This window comes from Paramormyrops kingsleyae, chromosome 24 (genome assembly GCF_048594095.1).
Source record: "Paramormyrops kingsleyae isolate MSU_618 chromosome 24, PKINGS_0.4, whole genome shotgun sequence".
NCBI lineage: Eukaryota > Metazoa > Chordata > Actinopteri > Osteoglossiformes > Mormyridae > Paramormyrops > Paramormyrops kingsleyae.
In genome coordinates, this window is record NC_132820.1 from 8,725,147 (window position 1) to 8,743,380 (window position 18,234).

Sequence of the window (18,234 nt, forward strand, 5' to 3'; positions counted from 1 at the left end):
CATGTTTGAGGTGCCGTTAGAGCAGGAGAGCAAGAGCTTGTCAGGGTGAGGGGAAAGTGAGTGTCGACGTGTGCGGCTCTCTCCTCTCACCTCTACGTTTTCATACTTTCTGCCTGTAAATATGGCCCCAGCCTGTGTGTTTTCATTCCACCTGCCCACTTTCAGCTGTATGCCCCCTGAAGAGATGGAATGTTCTACGGTATCACTCAACACAGGTGGGGGAAATTGGGCACACATCTGCGTGTCAAGAGCTAAAAACATCTGTGACAGACTGACGCTGGACTTTCCTGCACTATATACAATATTAGTCAGAGTGGACTAGCTCTGTATTAATATTTAAACCCTGTACTCTCTGGCCTTTTCATATGGCTTCCGGGGATTGGGCCACCTGCAATCTGCAAATGAGCCTGACAAAGAATATGCAGACATCTCAATTTGCCCCTGGGGGGGCGGGGTGTCTCTCTGGGGGATGCTTGGTATATGTTTGCTGACTAATATTGGGCTGTAGGTGCCCTTTTCTTCGTCCTTTAATGAAATCCTCGATTTTTCAGTACCGGGTTTAGGGTTCCTGTCTGCACATTTATACTTTAATTCCATATATGCCTTGACAAGTAGAACAAATTCTCTACCAAGCAATTGTAACGTCGGCACTTTAACTAGAGACTAAAATATGGATGGCTTTGTTGCGTCGGTCATGTGATCGTTCTGTTGCGATGACATTGTGTGTTTCGTTGCCCCTGGTTTAATCTGAGGGCCTTACCCTTTGCTGTGTGCAGGACCTATGGGCTACAAGCAGAACAGTGGCCGAGCTGCTTCGGTTCGGGTCAGAAAGGCTGCAGATAAACTTGCGTGTCCCTGCAGCTACATAAAAGTCACTGAATCGGTCAATTAAGAAATATAATTATGAATAGGCCATATTACAAAGGAGTAACAGATTTCAAAGCGCTTAACGGAAGAATTCACATGACCATCGGAAAACGAGGCTTCCAAATGTCTTTGGCTTGGTACGGTTATTTAAGATGCATGCTGCCCCTTAGTGACTCATTTGTTGCTTTTTAAGAACTAATTATAATTAATTTTAACTAAGCAATATATTTAACACACCTATTGGGTTTCGGCTACACCCTAATTAATAATTGATTCTCAGAGCATGTAGACCTTGGCTGGGAAACACTGAAGTAAACATCTGTTTTGAAACGTGTTGGATGCACTTAAAATTTCTAAGACTAGTCCAAAGTTTAAAGCGAACCAGGCATGAAGCTGCGATCCTTCGATTAAAGCAAGAGGAAGAACTTAATAGTGAAAGGACTTTATTACGAAGTGCCATGGTGCCATCCGTTTATCTACACACGCGCTAACGTTTAAATATTCAAAATTTTTCCTGCACGTATGGTGGAAACGTATAAATACAGTGACAGGCCCTATAGAGTAAAACTAATCATGATGACAACTCGATGGTACCTGTAGTCCCTGAGAGACATGGATGCTTCCCTCAGATAGTTCTGTCAAAATAAACAGCATCGTACGGTAATGACACAATTCACGTCATCCTTCCACAAGCAAATCCCCAGTCACGATACCAGGTGAAAACCTTTTGTGTGGCAGAGAAATGGTTAATGCATCAATTACAATGTTGTATCGGTGTGTGTAATTCTAGAATTGTCTTGTATACCCAAAGCTGTTGTGCTTTTTTCCCCTTGGTCTTTATCTCCATTTCAAGTCCAAAAACCTTGAATTTTGACACAATGTTTTTTTTAACCACAACAAAATAGCACAAACATGCAGAACTGCCGGCATACTGTAACTGAAAAAAATAGCAATAAAAAACTTAGCAAAAGTCATTTGTGCATAATACAAATATTGGTTGTAAATAATTGCAAACTATTTCTGATGCCTTACACGGTTACTTTAAAAAAATTCTTTTTCTCATTTATTTCTATTTCTGATCACTTATGCACATTCTTATTTTATTCATCTGTAGAATTATCAAGAGTTTTTTTTTTCCATCGGGTGTGTGTGGAGATGGAGAGATTTGCTAGTATCACAGAGCTGATGTAACTGCTTGCTTGTAACAAATGTCAACATATATATATATATATATATATTTGCAATAGAGGTTAGACTACAGACATTCCAATATACCTTTAATAAATACACTGTATTTGAAAACTGTTTCCTGATGTTTGGAGGACATTGAAGATGCGCATGGAAATGCCACCAGGTCATGTTGTCATCTCTGGCATGTTTGTGTGAGTTTGCAAGATGTGTGTATCTGACTGTATCTGCTGTAGCCTCCCTCCCTCCCACTCTCTCTCTCCCTTTAAAGGAGAGCACAGAAGAACTTCTTCTCCCTGAAGGGGTTTTCTGAAGTTGGCACGGGGGTGATCAGAGGGTCCTCGCAGGCGTGGGCATCACAGTACGTCATCAGATCTGCTGCTGCTTTGGACACCTGGAAGAGGATGGGTAGGCGTGGTTGAGTTTGGGCTCTGGCGGAGCGGAGACTCACCCCTGACCTAGAAAAACGACTAGGTGGAGTAACTGTGTAGGAAGATGCCTCAGATTGGCCTGGTAGATAAGCTGTGTTTGATGTAGTGCACATAGGAGAAGATAAAAGAACGTTGCATTTCCTGACCAGAGAGGTTCAAGCTTGTAAAGCTCAAATTTCTGCACAGACACAGATAAACTTGTACCCAGGGCTGAACTGGGATCCACCATGATAATTTTTGTTGACCGGGGGTGATACCACATGACAGTGTTTGTGGAGTGATAAATTTTGCCCGCTTGCGGTAGAGGAGTGTCCCTTACGATAAATTTTGCCTGCCAGATGGTGAGTCCAACCCTGCCTCTGGCCCATGTTAAACTAAAAGTTTAATGTGGAAACTCCCCCCCCCCCCACACCCAAAAGTAAAAACACTACAAATTTTTATTTCCTCTGTAACAATAATTCAGATTTTCCTTCATTTACTTAATACCTGTATAGTTGCTGTTGGACATGTTAACAATATGCAGAGGCACTGCTAGAGATTTTGGGCCCCAAACTCAGAGCAATTCAATTATGTTGGTTGGTTCGGCCTCCTCCACAATCTCATTGGTTAACTCTCTGGACCAATCATTTTTCGTTCCGGCCCTCATAACATTTTTGTGTAAGTAAAACTCGCATGAACTCAACGTGACAAATGTGGCTGCCATCATTTTTTTTTTGTGAGAAGATTTGGTTTAAAATGCAGGATATGCTGTTCAGCTGATTTGCCAGGGTGAAGCTTAGAGGTCCTGTCTGGGCACGAAGAATGACTCATCAGGATGGCACAATGACAGTTCGGCTTGGGGTGCCGTCTGACAAACCCGGCTCTGACATCGGATACACTGAGTGACATTACACTGTTTACACAACCTTGGGTATGTCTTTCCTCAGCCAGTTTAAGAATAATAATAAATCCTTGATTATGATGACATCACATTTATGCGACAAATTTAAATGAGTTTGGATTACATCATCAACTGACAAGGACAAAAGGTTTGAAAGTGGTGCAATTGGTACAGTAAAAGTAACAGTCTGTTTGAATATCTCAGCAACTTAAGCACCTGACCTCAGGGCCGATTCTAGGATTTTTTTTAAGGTGGGTGGCATGAGAGGGGGCAACCTTTTCACTAGCCAATGATGTGTGTTGAATTGGTGAGTGACAGGGGAGGGGGCCAATGGGCTTTCAGTTCCTGGAGGTGGGAGATCCCAGCCCTGGCTCACGTGATTGAGGATAGTCAAAGATTTGGAAGGACAGTGAAAGTGGAATGAATAATCAAGGCAAGCGCTTTATAAATAGCAAGTGGCGGATGCAACGTGTGCCGACGTCCCCCTGACCTTGATCCGGCACATGCTGGCTTCGATCTTCAGCTGCTCCACCAGCTTCCTGGCCTGTCCGACGCTCATGGTGCTATTCACTGGGGTGTCTCCTTTCATCCTGTCCCAGAGAAGAGGACATTGGCAGTTCAGACCGCGTCGCCTCCTCAGAAGATCATGGTGCTCCTCAACACTCAATATTCCGCGCACATTGATTTTTGATTGCCTATTTCGCTAGAAGTGCTTTATCCTAAGATGACTTAGACACCTTCCTTGACTCATGTAAAGCAAGATTTTGTGCCATACCAGCATGGCCGAGAAACTTAACTCGCCGGCCTGCGAATTAGCTGAAAAAGACTCACTCCGGTCTTAAAATCCCGAATGCAGATTTCTCAATAAGCTCACAGAATGTCCTGATTATGCTTTCTGAAAACAACATCCGATGGCTATATCTTTTCCTAAGAACATGGACGTCAACAAAGAGCAGATGAGCTCTTCCTGTTGAATAAACTCACTAAATGTTTTCGAGACAGTTTCTGCATGAAGGACATTTGGTGGTATAATTTAGTTCAGCGGTCTTGCCTTGCTGTGCCTTGATATGGGAAGCAGCCTCATTTGCCCTTTACAATGGGGCACGATATCCAGACCTTGTATTTCGGCCATCTGTGTACTTTTCCTCTAACTTGCCTCCCCGTTCTGGTTCGACAATAAATTGGGGGGTGTCAGATGGCCCCCATGTGGATCAAAGCCACTCGCTCTTCATTTGTTGTCCCTGTCTACTCTCCCAAATGCTCGCAATGAAACAAAACAAATACTTAAAAGTAACACTCATCAGAAGATTCACATTGATTTTATTATCTCTCAAGTTGCATGCCATACTTAGGCCCTTCCCCTAACCCTCATTTCCTCTTCCTGCCTGTTTATTGAACCAATATTGATGAATACTGGGCTCAAAATATGGCTCCACCGGATGAGGACATGAGCGTGCCCAAATTTGGAGGCAGGCTCACCGTATAATGAATGACACAATGATGTTTTCTTCTTCAATTGATTAGACAGCGCATTTCCAGCCAATGCACAGGGACTTCATTCCTACAGACCAGCTGCCTGTCATTGTTAAAATAAACGCTCAGACAATGTTTCCAGAACAGATCCCACGCCACATCTTGTCGACATCGCCGTCTCCGTCTGTCCTACGGCAGAGAAATACCTAACGAGGTGATGTCACCCCACATCAGGGCTGCGACTCCCCCCGGGCCCCGTCTCTGCTGAGGGACACTCCTCAGACGTTCAATTAAATATTAACGACAGGCACATGCTCCCGTAGCTGGCGCAGTGGAGAGCCTCAGACCGTCTGTGGCACACCTAGAACCGGGGTCCCCCCCCCAAGGAGCCTCCGCGTGGAGGAAGGAGTGCACACACGGACTCTCCGATGGTCGCTATATTAACCAGTCCCATATTTTTTAAGAATAATGTGCACGGCACTGCAGCGTGAACACAGCAGAGAGTTTCCGGCATGCCGAGGGGTGCTGTGACTGTGCATGCAGTGGAAATGGTGAACGGAAGAGGGGAATGGAGGGAAGGTCTTACAGAGACTGAGGGAAAGAAAGACAAGCCCATAAAGGTGTAACGACTCAATATTTAGGCCTTTTGTAGCTCTCCCTTACCCTTGATGTTTTCTTTTCCTGGTGTGGTCTCTCCCTCCTCTTCTCTCTCTTCCTCCCTCTGTCGCTCTCTCTCTGAGATTTTAGCTAAGCCGTACCCCACCCCTCACAGACGATGTAGATGCTGTATTATTCAGCCGAGTCTGGTGTGCCGCCGTTCTCGTACAGTGCCTCGCTGTGTCTTGGTACACACACCGCACCCCTCCTTCTGTGGTCAGTGGAATGTTCCAAGAAGCCTGAAGGGGGTCTACTGCATTTTTTTTTCAGCATAGCATGTACCATTCATGGATCTTTAGGGAGAGGACTCGAAAAATTAGATGAGAAATCACATTAAGACACGAGAGGAAACATGCCTTTTGTGCATCCGTGTGAATGTATGTCTCTTGCACGTTGTGATATGTGCGTGAGTGTGCAAAACCAGCATGCACGAGTGAATCGGTGAGCGTCTGTGATTATTACTCTCATCGATCACCCTCCCCCCTCCATCTCTTCCGTTACCATGGGAACTGCTGCAGTCATCACCATATGAGCTTCACAGTCACATCATCACTCTCTCTCTACAGTCAGGACTGGGCAGGTAGAATTACGTGCCTCACACAAAGCACCCCAGACCAATGGGCCTTTTATACCCCAACTGAGAAGGTGCCCAAATATAAAACATTAGATCTACCATAAAACCTGTTTAAGGGAGAAATGATAGTTAAGTAACCACAATGACAGAACCTAGAACTGCCAATCAATTAGGAATAGAATCTATTAATACATTGATACAGTAATATAATATTCTTTTTACCGTGCAGGTATATTGTGCATTATGTATAAGAGGCAGTAATAAACAAATGAATTAACCTGCGTCTTGTTCTACTGCTCAAAAGGCAACCATACTTTGATGGATATCCATGTTTTGGGTAAAAGAAGTTAATAGGCTTTTATTTTATACAACAAAACGTCATTGTAATAATTTTTGTTATATATACGCCAGTAAAGTTACGTAACGTTATGTAATGTAATTGTTACGCAGAATTAGTCTACGTTACGATATGAATTCCCCGTCGGAAAACGCGAAACGGAAATGCTGCGTCTAACAACGGGGGAGGGAGGTGACGAGTTTCCTTTACGGCCGCCGTAGCGGTGAGGATGCCGGCGCGTGAGGGCGGGGGAGGTGGAGCTGCAGGGGGTGTGATATAATGCTGGATGTTGATGCTGTGTAGTCGGTTGATGCTGCATGGCCTGGCGTGTTTCCCAGCCGGTCGATGGCTACCGACGTGCTGATGTCCGGTGACATTAAGGAAGCACGTAAGTTTGTCTCGGCGCGGAGTAAAAGACGCGCTTTTGTGTCGGATAGACAGTAGTTTGATAACATATTTATCTGCGATGCTATTAATGTCAACGAAACGTAGCGTAGTTAGTGAAATTATTATGCGGCAAAGTTTTATAAGCTGGCCCCTCGGTTTCGGTTTTAGATGGCATAAAACTAATAAAAATGAAGAAATACAGATCACTGTTTTGGTAGGCAGTGTCAGTATTCCCATCGATACTGACAGGAATGCGGGAAATGGGGCTGATGAGCCGGCTTTAGCTGGCATTTATAAGCCCATTAAACATACCGACTTCATGCCGTCATCCTTTAACTTTAGCGTTCATCAGCTATACAACCGAATATAATACATTGTATGACTAATGCTGTAAACAACTTTATGACTGCGTGAGGTATCGGTGTGGCATTTACCTTTCTCTTACGAAGACTATAGTTTAAGGGGGAAGAGAAATTGATGATAATATTGACGTCTTAGAATAATGTGTTTTTATACATTTGCTTTTTAGTGCGGCGCATCGACCTGGAAGGATGACTTTCTGGAAAATGTAATTATCCTGTCAATTAGCTGGGAAGGAGATAATTGGATGAACGTGACGTCACTCCGCGCGCCTATCTAAAAGTGGAAGCACATGGAGAGGCGAATATAAATCGAGGACATAAATCTCTGTGGTAAAACTCGAAGCTACATCAGACTGGGGGCTGGTTGAAAGTGGTCCCAGTAAGCGTGGGGGCATCCTGAATGGAAACACACGCTGGCGGGATTTAGGCCGTGCAGAGGTGCTTTTTAGCAGCTGGGGGAAGCGCCATGGTGCCGGCGTTGCTGTGGCTGCAGGACACGGTGGCCGTGACGGTGCTGTGGGCCCGTCGCACCTTGCTGCGCGTCGCCGTCCTGCTCTGCGTGTTGGCGCTGGAGCTCTGGGTGGCCGTCTTCCTGTACGGCAGCTTCTACTACTCCTACGTGCCGAGCGCCAGCTTCGCCACCCCGGTGCATATCTACTACGGGTTAGTCAGTGTCTGCTACGCTCGTATAGGTGCCGATCTGGCCCATGCCAAAAATGAGTAAATAAAGACGGCAGATGGCAGGCTGGGGGGGTGAAGGACATAAGCCCGTGACCTTAAGATCGCAGCGTCGTGTGTCACCTGCCTGCTGTCCTACCTTTCAGCCTGCTGTCTTTTTGGAGCGATTTGGTAGAAATGCCATAACAATTACACAATAATAATAGTGATAATAATGTTCTGCTTTCGATTGATGTATTCTGATATATTTGGTTAAGTTAATAAGTCTGTGTTTATGTATCATTCCTGTGTCTTGAAAATATTAATTTTCAGCAACTATTGCACCCTATGTTTAAAAGACAAGTTCAGAGAAATAGCAATAAATTTGAATAATTGCTGTTGTTTATATGGCTCAAATGTTATTTGTGATGCGCTCCTCCTGATCCCCGCTCTCTTGCCCCCCCCCTTCAGGACGGACTGTGACTCGCCAGGCTCAGGCCTCTGCTCCTTTCCCATGGCTAACGTTTCCTTGCTGAGGAATGGCAGAGATCAGGTGAAAGCACATATCCTTTAGGGGTCCAAGCATGCAGTGCTGGAATCTATGGAAGCCCGTCTGCGCCACATAAAATAAAGCAGCTGAGATACCAAGTCATAATTTTGAGATGCTGTATGACGTTTTGAGAGGAAAATAAGGCCGTTTTTTTTGACCTGGTTAAATTCCACATTACTGTGGTCCATGTGTCCCTCTGTTGACCGTTGGTCCCGCCTTCTCAGGTGATGACGTACGGCCAGCCCTATCGGATCTCCCTGGAGCTGGAGATGCCCGAGTCGCCAGCCAATCAGCAGCTGGGTATGTTCATGGTCAGGATGTCCTGCTACTCCAAGGAGGGTCAGACTGTGTCATCTGTGGCTCGTTCAGTGAGTTGATCACACTGTATCATTGTTGTTTGCCGTGTTCCTCTTTACATCTGCTGTTTCGTGTCCCAATGAGCTTAATATCTCTTTAACTCCTTCCTGTCCCTTTGACTTTTTCTGTCCACCATTATCTTCTGACGCTTAATATATGGACAGACTTCTTCATGTCTTCCCGGCTCCTGTCATTCTGTTTGTTTGTTTTTTCTCCCACCAATGACCTGGTTTCTAACCCACGTGCCGCCACGTATCCCATCAGGCCATGCTGCAGTATCGCTCCAGCCTGCTACAGGTACTGGACACCTTGGCGTTCTCCCCGCTGCTGCTGCTCGGCCTGCGGGAGCAGAAGCAGTCTGTTGACGTGGAGCTGTTCTCGGACTACTGGGAGAACTCGGTGAGTCCAGCGAAACGCGATCCTGTCCCCGGGCCCAAATCCGCCATCTGAGTCAACGGGATGTTAAAAATGTGATGATCCAGACCCCCGGAACCACACCGCACCTTTTGTAGCCTGTAGAAGGGTGACCAGCTGACTGTCTGCCTGCAGGCCAAGGGGCGGGGCCACAGGGATATTGGTCCCAGTTGAAAGCTGATTGGCCTCCGGAGAGTCCCTCCCCTGTCACTCACAGAGTCAAATCACATCATTGGCTAATGATTAATTATGGCTCCTCTTATGCACCGTACCTTTAAAAAAACACCCTAGAATCACCCCTGCTGCAGATAAGTTAGTATTTTCATGTTACCTGTTTGTCTCCTTGCAGTATCAGCCCACTCTCGGTTCCCTGATTGAGATCCAGTCCCGGCAGATCCAGATATACGCCGCTCAGCTCCGGATCCACGCTCACTTCACCGGCATCAGGTGCGGCTGGTTACCCGGGCGACGCCTCGTTTTCGCCGCACGCGTGACGCTCGGCGATGGGAGCGGCGCCTCCGTTTTGCCTGACAGCTCCACGCCAGAAGCGTTCCGGACATTTCCAGCGCGTCCTGTTCTGCGGAGATGCCTGCGGTTCCTGTTAATGTTTTATTCAAAACGCGTGTGTAGTGACACCAGAGGACCGGAGAAAATCTGCTGAGAGGCGCGTGCAGGTGGCGGCCGCTCGCCGGTGTGAAACTCTGCCAGCCTCTGACACATGCAGAGCTTAAAGCCGCAGCCGCTGCCAAAAGATGTTCATTTATTATTGGATTTAGGGTCTTAATGCTTCTAGCTGACAACGCTTTTTTTGTTTTTAAAGTTACAGTGAATGTTCCCAAAAATATCTTTCATGTAGGTTAATAAAGTGAACAAAATTGGGGGGATAATTCCGGAACTTTTATCCCTGGCCTCTCCTTTGCTTCCTCTCGCTCTTCACCTCCCCGCATGTCCCTTGGCAGGTACTTTCTCTATAACTTCCCTAAGACGTCGGCCGTGCTGGGCGTGGCCAGTAACCTCGCCTTCATCAGCGTGATCGCCCTCTTCAGCTACCTGAGGGTCACGTGGGGGGCACTGTGGCCCCCAGAGCAGGTCAGAGTCAGGGTAAGTGCCAAACTGTCAGTCTACTGTTCCACCTCCTCCCCTTTTCCACCCTCATTGTCTCAATACTTCTCCTGTTCTATACAGTCACCTCCAGTAGTACCAATGGGCTGGAATGTGAATATGCCCTTATTCTGTTGTCACTGGTTTCCAAACTGCTCATCAAGGGGAATCTTCTATGTACTCACTCTGTTAAGCTGGTGTTTCATTATTCTAATCAAGGCTGTGATGATTAATTAACCAGCTACACTGGATGGACTGCCAGTGGAGTCTTGCAAAGGTGTATAATTGTGAGGAGGTTTGCAATATACTGTGTTGTCAAGTGACGTGGACAGGTGTTGCGTGTGTTGGCAGGTGATGTGGTCAGGTGACGTGTGTGTTGGCAGGTGATGTGGTCAGGTGATGCAATGGTTGTTTCTTCACATCATTTTTCATTCATATTCTCCAGGTGACAATGGGAGATGCGACCCGTCTGCAGCAGAGGAGAGAAGAGGCGCGAAGGCGTATGGGCTCATCTAGCGCACCAAGTGAGCATGCCCACTGTCACTAGAGAGCTGACCAATCCACCGTCACTAGAGAGCTGACCAATCCACCGTCACTAGAGAGCTGACCAATCCACTGTCACGTTCACCTATGATGTCGATCGCGTTAAGGAGATGTCCTCATCTCCTCAAACATTGAAGCAATGCTGAATGTTACATCAGCAGATCTGCTAATTGTAATAATTCTTATGATTGTAAATGTATAATCACTTCAGTCATATTGTTTAGCAAGGTTATGAATACTGAGGAAAAAACAATTACCTTAAAGCTTCTGAATGATGGTAAATTGAGTTTCTTTGCACGTGCGGGCTTGTGAGTCGCTTTTTGAGGAGCAGGCGTATATGAAACGTGACGGCCGCGCCGATGCTTTTCAGGCATGCTGGAACTGAGGAGGGGCGGCGGCCCTGCCCAGGCAGGCGGGACCGTGTTGGCAGAGTCTTCCCAGGGGAGAGGTTTGTGAAAGTGGCCGTGCCCACCATGGAGTTCCCCTCGATCTGGGTGTGTTTCGCAGGAATGTGTGACTGCAAGTTTCCTTGTGCAGGAGAGCCGGAGAGTCAAAGGAAGGTGGAGTCTTTGAGCACGCCGGCCAGCTCAATGGACAGAAATACAGGTAGACAAACACACATGAATGTAGCACCAACCTGGATCATGTGACTGCAGCCATTCTCACCTCACAGTAACTAAGGTGGTGAAGGGGCAGGAGAGAATTTAAGAGTTAGATACAGGGGATGATTAGGAGGCCAGATTTGAAAGGGCCACAGTGGACACTTTCACCAAGGACATTAGGGTACCACCATCTCTTTTGAAGTGTGCCCAGGGATCTTTTATGACTTGAGAGGGCCTCATCTGAGATCTTTGGCATCCACACTGACCACAGGTTGGGCTCCTCTGGTGGCCACACAAACACCTCTTCCAGCAGCAGCCCAGTTTTGCTAGTTGGTCTCCCATCCAAATACTGACCAGGCCCAACCCTGCTTAGCTTCAGGCAGATTGCTTACACTGCAGGTGATATGGCTGCTGGTACTGAGCTATTGCATCAAGGTTGTTTAAGACCCATAACTCCTCAGAAGAGCTGAAAAAGGTTTTAAAGGGGAGGAGGGGGGGGGAAAAAAAAAAAAAAAAAAAAAAAAAAAAAAAAAAAAAAAACTTACTTTCATGTTTTCCCCCAAAGCAACTTACAGTACAGGGAATAGATATTACTTGTGTGTTTGCTGGGATTTGAACCCACAACTTTTGGCTTGTTAGCCTAATACTCTGCTTGTTGAGCTACAGGAGTGTGCATGCTGTGTGCTAATTACTCTAGCCTTACTAGGGGTGGGTGATAAATTATGGTCTGAGGAGGTTGGTCAATTGATCTGTATTAATGACTTTGGCCTACATAGGAGTGGGGTTTGGGTCTGTTGAAAGTAGTGATTTAATGTCCTGGTTCTTAACAGCGGACCCTCCAGAACTGCTCGGTCCTGCCCGAGCCGGGGCAGCGGCTGAAGGAGCACAGGAGCTCCAGCTTCCGCAAGGTGCCATGGGCGCTGAAGGTGGCATTCGTCAGAGGCATGGGGCGTGGCTAAGCTGAGCATTCAGCCAATAACAGACATGCTTTCAACGTGCCTTAACCAATCGTTGTATGCCAGGGCGGGTCCAGACATATACTGGTATTGAGTCGGCTGTTACCTCATCCCAGGTCTTAACTCAAGGGAAATCAAATTTTACGCTATTAGGGAATACAGTAACGTAGTAAAGTAGTAGACAGTTCTAGAGTTTTCCTCCCATAGTAAGTAAATAGGTTTATGGTCTTAAGTAGTATGTGACAAAAATGGACACTAAAGCATCTCTTCCGCAATAAACCTAAAAGTCTGACAGTTTAATCACCTAAACTTTCCGGTGAGTTCTACGGGCTGTTAGCTTCCTTAGCTCACTTACCACTTCGCTCTCGTTAGGTTTGTCCCCGGATCTGTGTGAGCGTGATTGGATCACTGACGTGTGTGCTGCAGTACATGGCCATTATAAAGCTGCATATTCAGACCACACGTTACCACACCGCATGCACGGGCACGCAGCTGACACGCTTGGCTTTTAGCGTGCGTCAACAATCGAGCAAACGTCGTGCAAGTAATCCGTAACCAAATACGATATGCTAAAGGTATTCTGTGTAGTGATGAAGGTAGTTATCATATAGGACTATTCATCTGAAGATAAAACTACATTTAATCCATATTTAAACAATATAATTATAAAAGATATTAATATAAAATTTTTGCTTTGAAAATGAGATGCAAAAAAAGGTCAGTGTGTTGGTAGGGGAGGCCGCGGAAGTTTCCGGCTTCTATTTTCCGAGCCTGACTGGATTATTTAGATCATGCGGTTGTCAGGATGTGGAAGGTGGAGGGTGTTGTTTACAATAATTAGGAAAATGCTCTCCCACTGTTCATGTGGAGAATGACACTGTGGTTGCTGGAACCCCCAGCTTATGCTGACCAATCCCGTTGCAGGAAGCAGGTGATGTCATATTCTGGCGAGGAATATGTCTGCTGCTGTGATGTATGGTAATAGGCAGGGTTGCTATTTCAACTTATTTTTATCTATGTGCACCTTTTACCTTTATGATATTTAATATATGTAAAATGTTTATTTTTTGTGAGGGTTATGAAGGAAATGGGCCTAAAATGTTTTATTTTTATTATCAATGTCTTACTGCGTAGAACAGTTTTTTATTGTTAAATGTAATGTTCCATGGCCACAATAAATTCTCCTTCAAACATATGTGCTGCCTTAAAATCATTAAAAAAATCAAGCTGCTTAAACTGGGAGGGGGGTTAAGGACTACAGTATATAGCAGTGGTGATTGTTCACTAGTATTACCACGTGATTTTTTTGTGCCCTTGTGACTTCAAGGGCACAATCAGAGGGCAAACTAAGAGCTTGGATATTGCGACTTCCGAGTTCAAACGGCATAATTACCTGCTTCACGCAGACTGACAAGCCGCCTTTGCTGCCTCCACCTCAGCCTAAGAGTGTAAACCAATGTAAACACAGGACCGGGCTGCAATCGCACCGGCGGAAGTCAAGGTGTGAGACAACAGCTTCACCTGCCAAGCCCCAGCGCCCCCCCCCCCCACTCCTCCCCCATGTGAGCTGCAAAACACACCCTTACAAATGTGTGATATAGCAATATGCACCAACTACGAAAGAACAAGTGTTTAAGGTAGCACTTTAATGAAGATCTGTATTCATTTTTGCATCCCCCTTTCACAATATAGTGCAACTGAAGCGATTTTGTGCGTGTTTACACTTTTTCCCCCCACTACATTAGTGTCAAGGTGCAATTCAATGAATAAGTGCAATCAGGAGGCAGGAGGTTGATGCACGGAAAGTCGTCCGAATGGAAGAGCTGCTTTCATCATCTCAACTGACCAATCAGATCAAGACACCTTTTCCCAAATTGCTAAAATGTAATAAAGTACGTTCTAGGATATGGAGATGTCCCTCAGTGCTGCAGGGGGCGCTGTTACACAGACCACACGCCACTAGGCCAGGTCAGACAGCACGTTGGCAGCCAGGGTACAGGTCAGGCCTGTTCCGTCCGGTTCCACGTGGATCTTCTTCACCACGCCGTCTTCAACTAGCATGGCATATCTGATCATAGAACAGAGTGCAGAAGAATGACTGTAGTGTGGATCCTCCAAAGAACTACATCTCACATGGTGCAACTGGAGTATGGAATAGTCTGGCCGAAGGGGTAGTGCAAGCCCTAGGTTCCGTCAACTCAGAACATGACAAGATCCTGCCAACTCTTAATTATTAGTTTAATTCCCTCCGAAGTGAATTTAATGGGCCAAATGGCCTCCTCTCATTTGTAGCTTTCTTATGAATCCTATGACCTGAATTTACATTTGTCTGATGATTTTATCCAAAGACATTTACAGTAGAGATGAGGGTTACATTTTGTCTGTGCTCCCCAGGATTCAAACCCATGACCTTTGTGTTGTTAGCCCTCCACCCGTTGAGCTAGAGAAACAAATTAAAAATTACCAGCGCAAATATTTTTACTGCCAGTATAATCGTGCAACAATGATCAGAATGGCATTTATTGCCTATGATATATTGCCACGATAACCAATATTTTGGTGTAAAATAATAAATATTCCATATATTTAATTGATTCATATAATAGATGCATAAAATTGAGTCTTAAAATGTAAAAATTTTAAATGCTGTGACCAGAGTTAGGGTTGGCATCACGGTTTGATCTGCTGTTACATTTAACTGTCCAATAGGCCTGATATCAGTATGGCTAGAACGTTATAACTCTCCGAATGATTAGATATTTACTGGCAACAAATGTCGAGATCTCTCACCTCTTTGACCTCTTGTTGCCAAGCGCCTGGACGATCTGATCACCGTCCAGCAAGAGGTCCACCGCCTGGGAGAGAGGAAGCAAGAAGCTCAGTGGCAAAGCCTCGGGCCACAGAGCGCCCCCTATTGTCCTTTTCGGTGTATGTGATCGATAAGTGCATGACAGGTTACACCTTGGCAAACGCTCCAGTGGGATCAGCCAGCATTCGCACCTGCGACGACGGACAGGAAAAAAAGCATGAACCGTATATCACCTTATATAATGACCTTCGCATTAATACACAAGTATATACCTGCAGGAAATTATGCATGCATTTGCAAAGATATAACAAACATTACTACATGTGCATTGGGGGTTTAAATATAGATGGAGCCCAGCTCCGTCTTCTTATGTCCAAATTGCACCTTGTAACACCCCCTTCAGCCTTAACCCTTTTTTCTTAAGTTTTTATACAATTTCGTAACAGATCCAACGTGGAATGAAAGGTCAGTTTTGCACTAAAAATCACATTTTTTCCAACCAGCATTAATGTTTACTTTCATTAGTAGCTTCTGACCAGACAAATTTCTCGAGTGGATGAGATATTCCTTCCATACTACCTGATAGGGTTCCCCATCCTCTCCGATTCAACCCCTGTGTGTTTGTATAACCTTTTAATGCTGCTACAGAAACTGAAATCTAGTTAACAAAATTGTGTGAAATCTTAAATGGGCATCTATATTAATGTAAACTGCGTTTACATTAATATATTGCTGAATGGCTGGTTTGAAATGGAATAATAAAAAATAAATTATGAATAATACACTGCTTCAGGGAAAAAGGACAAATCTCCAGCTCAAAGCCACCCACACCAACCTTCCCCCCTGCACCATGCTCCTCCCCCCAGGCAGACATCACGAAGGCGTCGTTGACGGAGATGCAGGCCAGCTCCTGCACCCCTTTGCTCCTCAGCTGCTCGGCCTGCTGCACGAAGCCAGGGAGGTGGGTCTGGCGAGGTGGGCCGAGAGAAGGAGGGCGGAACTTTAAAACCAAGAAACGCTACTATTGAGAAAACAGCTTGTGCAACTATCACTACATCCTCCGCAAGGTCGCAACCCAAAGCCAAACGCAGATACAACTGCAATGCATGCAATTCATTGGCGACCCATCCGATTCCGGACAGCATGTGGGGATGTTAAGAAATGTGCACTAAAACTGTGTCGTTCGTGGGTAAGGCAGAGGACGTTCTGCTACTGAGCACTAGAGACTGTGAGACTGTAATCTTCCCCATATTTTGTGAAACTGTGCTCCCAGACTGTGCTGAATGTGCATCAGCCTCTCCTCTGCATCATGTAAAAATTATTCAATAAAAATATTTTTTTAAAAACTGCTTCACCTTGGAGCAGCCGGGTGTGAAAGCTCCAGGAACTGCGAACAGAACACCCTTCTTGCCTTTGAAGAGCTTATCCATAGCCACCTTCTTGCCAGGATCATCCTCCTGAACCTCTACGGCAGGGAGTCTCTGGCCTACCTGGAAAAGAAAGGGTTTAAAGAGGATAGATGGGGGGGGGGAGAGGCCAATTAAAAACCACAAGCAGGTTGGTAAAACACGTGGTGTTGTTGTTGGAGATAAAAATGGTTTCTGCTGTGATTTATTGTTGAAGCTGTGCAGAAACGCAGCCAACGACAAGCAATTTTTGACACCAAATCACAAATCCCACTAACGCATACAGTGAAATAAAGCAGGATTTGCAAAATAAGGCAACGATGACCTTACAACCATGAACATAGTTAAGGACAATCGACCCTTAAGTAATACCCTTAAGTTATACACTAACATACAGATTTTAACGCAACACATCACTAGCATTAATAATGCAGTCGCCACCTGAATGACACCAGTGTGATCATGAAGAAATAACAAGAATGATACTGGTAACTGTACATAGTCTGTAGTAAACATGTTAACGAACTGTGCGACAGAAATCAATTTTGCAAGACCGGGAACAAATAGGTCGATAAATCAGTAAATAAATGTAGACTAACATTACAATAACGTAATTAACGCTAGGCTTGTTCCGTCATAGGAAGTAAACCGATCTATCCAGATAAGGGAGGATGTGAAGTTAAAAATATTTATCCATCTAATATTCACAGGCGCAAACGACCATCAGTTACTATTACAACTGGACTAGTACACGACTTCCGCAGAAGTGCACCAGGCCGCTATTTATATTTTATACTACATCGATTGCATGTATGCGTTCTCTGTAGAAAGTGCACGCCGAGAATTAAGGAAGTATGTGAAAGCATGAGCAACGGCAGCTATATTTTTAGAGTATTTCGGCATGCCAGTTTCCTACCTTAATTGGCACGTTGACAGCCAGGGTCGTATGTAAGAACCTAATGCCGTTGACGGATCGGGTCGTTTTAAGCAAAGTCGAGGTGGGAATCATGATTTTCGTCCAGGCGTGTGCGCAGAATGGAGAACGGGATAAACGACACCCTATCACAAGACGTTGCTGGAGCTTCTACCTGGCCTGTTATACGTAGAAGAACTGATCCAGGATCAGATCGAAAGAGCTCACCCCTGTCCTCAACTCCACTGAGCTAAGATTAATTTTACTATTCAGCCCGTCTTAAAATAGCATACTGACATTTAAAAAAAAAAAAATCATTCTGCAATTTAAAAACCATACTTCTGATACTTAACCCCAAGAAACGTTTAAACATTGGCAACAGCGTCCCAGGCATATAACATGTTTTTCAACGTTAAGAATAATTATAAATGATAAAAATTAAACAAAGTAATGGATGCCATCAAAAGAAATAATCAAACATCGGTAATTAAAAAGTGTTACACTGTCTAGAAATGTGACAAAGATTACGCTTTATTATGCCTGACAACACTATTCAAGTAGGCTACCTTATTAATACAGTTCTCCGGAACGACGTGCTTCTGGGCGTTGATACCAACGGTATTATTACGATGGGACACTCTAACCAGATTTCCACTTCCGGTGGCCTGCTGTTTGTAGTTCGGATGAAAATGAAGTCGCGTGTAGTATAGGCGGGCATCGGATATACTTTAGTATGTTGGACGATATGTACGCTTATTTTTATTATGACG

General features: G+C 45.1%; 3 protein-coding genes across 4 annotated transcripts; 1 reads left to right on the plus strand and 2 right to left on the minus strand.

The window, feature by feature from the left end:
* Positions 1-1,293: 1,293 nt before the first annotated feature.
* LOC111835130 (guanine nucleotide-binding protein G(I)/G(S)/G(O) subunit gamma-3) lies at positions 1,294-5,724 on the minus strand. Its single transcript, XM_023795113.2, has 3 exons — positions 5,503-5,724; positions 3,857-3,956; positions 1,294-2,449 (listed from the first exon to the last, which is right to left on the minus strand). The coding sequence occupies exons 2-3, from the start codon at positions 3,953-3,955 to the stop codon at positions 2,321-2,323; spliced, it is 228 nt and encodes a 75-aa protein (XP_023650881.1). The 5' UTR covers position 3,956; positions 5,503-5,724; the 3' UTR covers positions 1,294-2,320.
* A 919-nt stretch (positions 5,725-6,643) lies between these two features.
* Positions 6,644-13,531, plus strand: LOC111835128 (seipin-like). The gene is made up of 11 exons (XM_023795111.2): positions 6,644-6,795; positions 7,324-7,819; positions 8,285-8,366; positions 8,588-8,731; positions 8,985-9,119; positions 9,484-9,581; positions 10,094-10,235; positions 10,681-10,759; positions 11,149-11,226; positions 11,316-11,384; positions 12,211-13,531. The coding sequence occupies exons 2-11, from the start codon at positions 7,623-7,625 to the stop codon at positions 12,342-12,344; spliced, it is 1,158 nt and encodes a 385-aa protein (XP_023650879.2). The 5' UTR covers positions 6,644-6,795; positions 7,324-7,622; the 3' UTR covers positions 12,345-13,531.
* Positions 13,532-13,962: 431 nt separating this feature from the next.
* Positions 13,963-18,029, minus strand: LOC111835117 (peroxiredoxin-5, mitochondrial-like). Of its 2 annotated transcripts, none has more exons than XM_023795089.2 (6): positions 17,468-18,029; positions 16,501-16,635; positions 15,981-16,145; positions 15,298-15,336; positions 15,127-15,191; positions 13,963-14,404 (listed from the first exon to the last, which is right to left on the minus strand). In XM_023795089.2, the coding sequence occupies exons 1-6, from the start codon at positions 17,558-17,560 to the stop codon at positions 14,296-14,298; spliced, it is 606 nt and encodes a 201-aa protein (XP_023650857.2). In that variant the 5' UTR covers positions 17,561-18,029; the 3' UTR covers positions 13,963-14,295. The 2 variants fall into 2 exon arrangements, with proteins under 2 accessions (XP_023650857.2, XP_023650858.1); XM_023795090.2 differs by having other exon boundaries at positions 15,981-16,112; positions 17,468-17,795.
* Positions 18,030-18,234: the final 205 nt, after the last annotated feature.

Excerpts from the sequence above, each read along its gene's own strand:
- LOC111835130 (XM_023795113.2), bottom strand. The coding sequence starts at position 3,955 with ATGAAAGGAGACACCCCAGTGAATAGCACCATGAGCGTCGGACAGGCC. Across the intron at positions 2,450-3,856 it reads CCAGCATGTGCCGGATCAAG|GTGTCCAAAGCAGCAGCAGA; the intron begins GTCAGGGGGACG and ends ATCCTCTTCCAG.
- LOC111835128 (XM_023795111.2), top strand. The coding sequence starts at position 7,623 with ATGGTGCCGGCGTTGCTGTGGCTGCAGGACACGGTGGCCGTGACGGTG. Across the intron at positions 8,367-8,587 it reads TGAGGAATGGCAGAGATCAG|GTGATGACGTACGGCCAGCC; the intron begins GTGAAAGCACAT and ends CCGCCTTCTCAG. Across the intron at positions 10,236-10,680 it reads CAGAGCAGGTCAGAGTCAGG|GTGACAATGGGAGATGCGAC; the intron begins GTAAGTGCCAAA and ends CATATTCTCCAG.
- LOC111835117 (XM_023795089.2), bottom strand. The coding sequence starts at position 17,560 with ATGATTCCCACCTCGACTTTGCTTAAAACGACCCGATCCGTCAACGGC. Across the intron at positions 15,337-15,980 it reads AGCATGGTGCAGGGGGGAAG|GTGCGAATGCTGGCTGATCC; the intron begins GTTGGTGTGGGT and ends CCGTCGTCGCAG. Across the intron at positions 15,192-15,297 it reads CCACTGGAGCGTTTGCCAAG|GCGGTGGACCTCTTGCTGGA; the intron begins GTGTAACCTGTC and ends CCTCTCTCCCAG.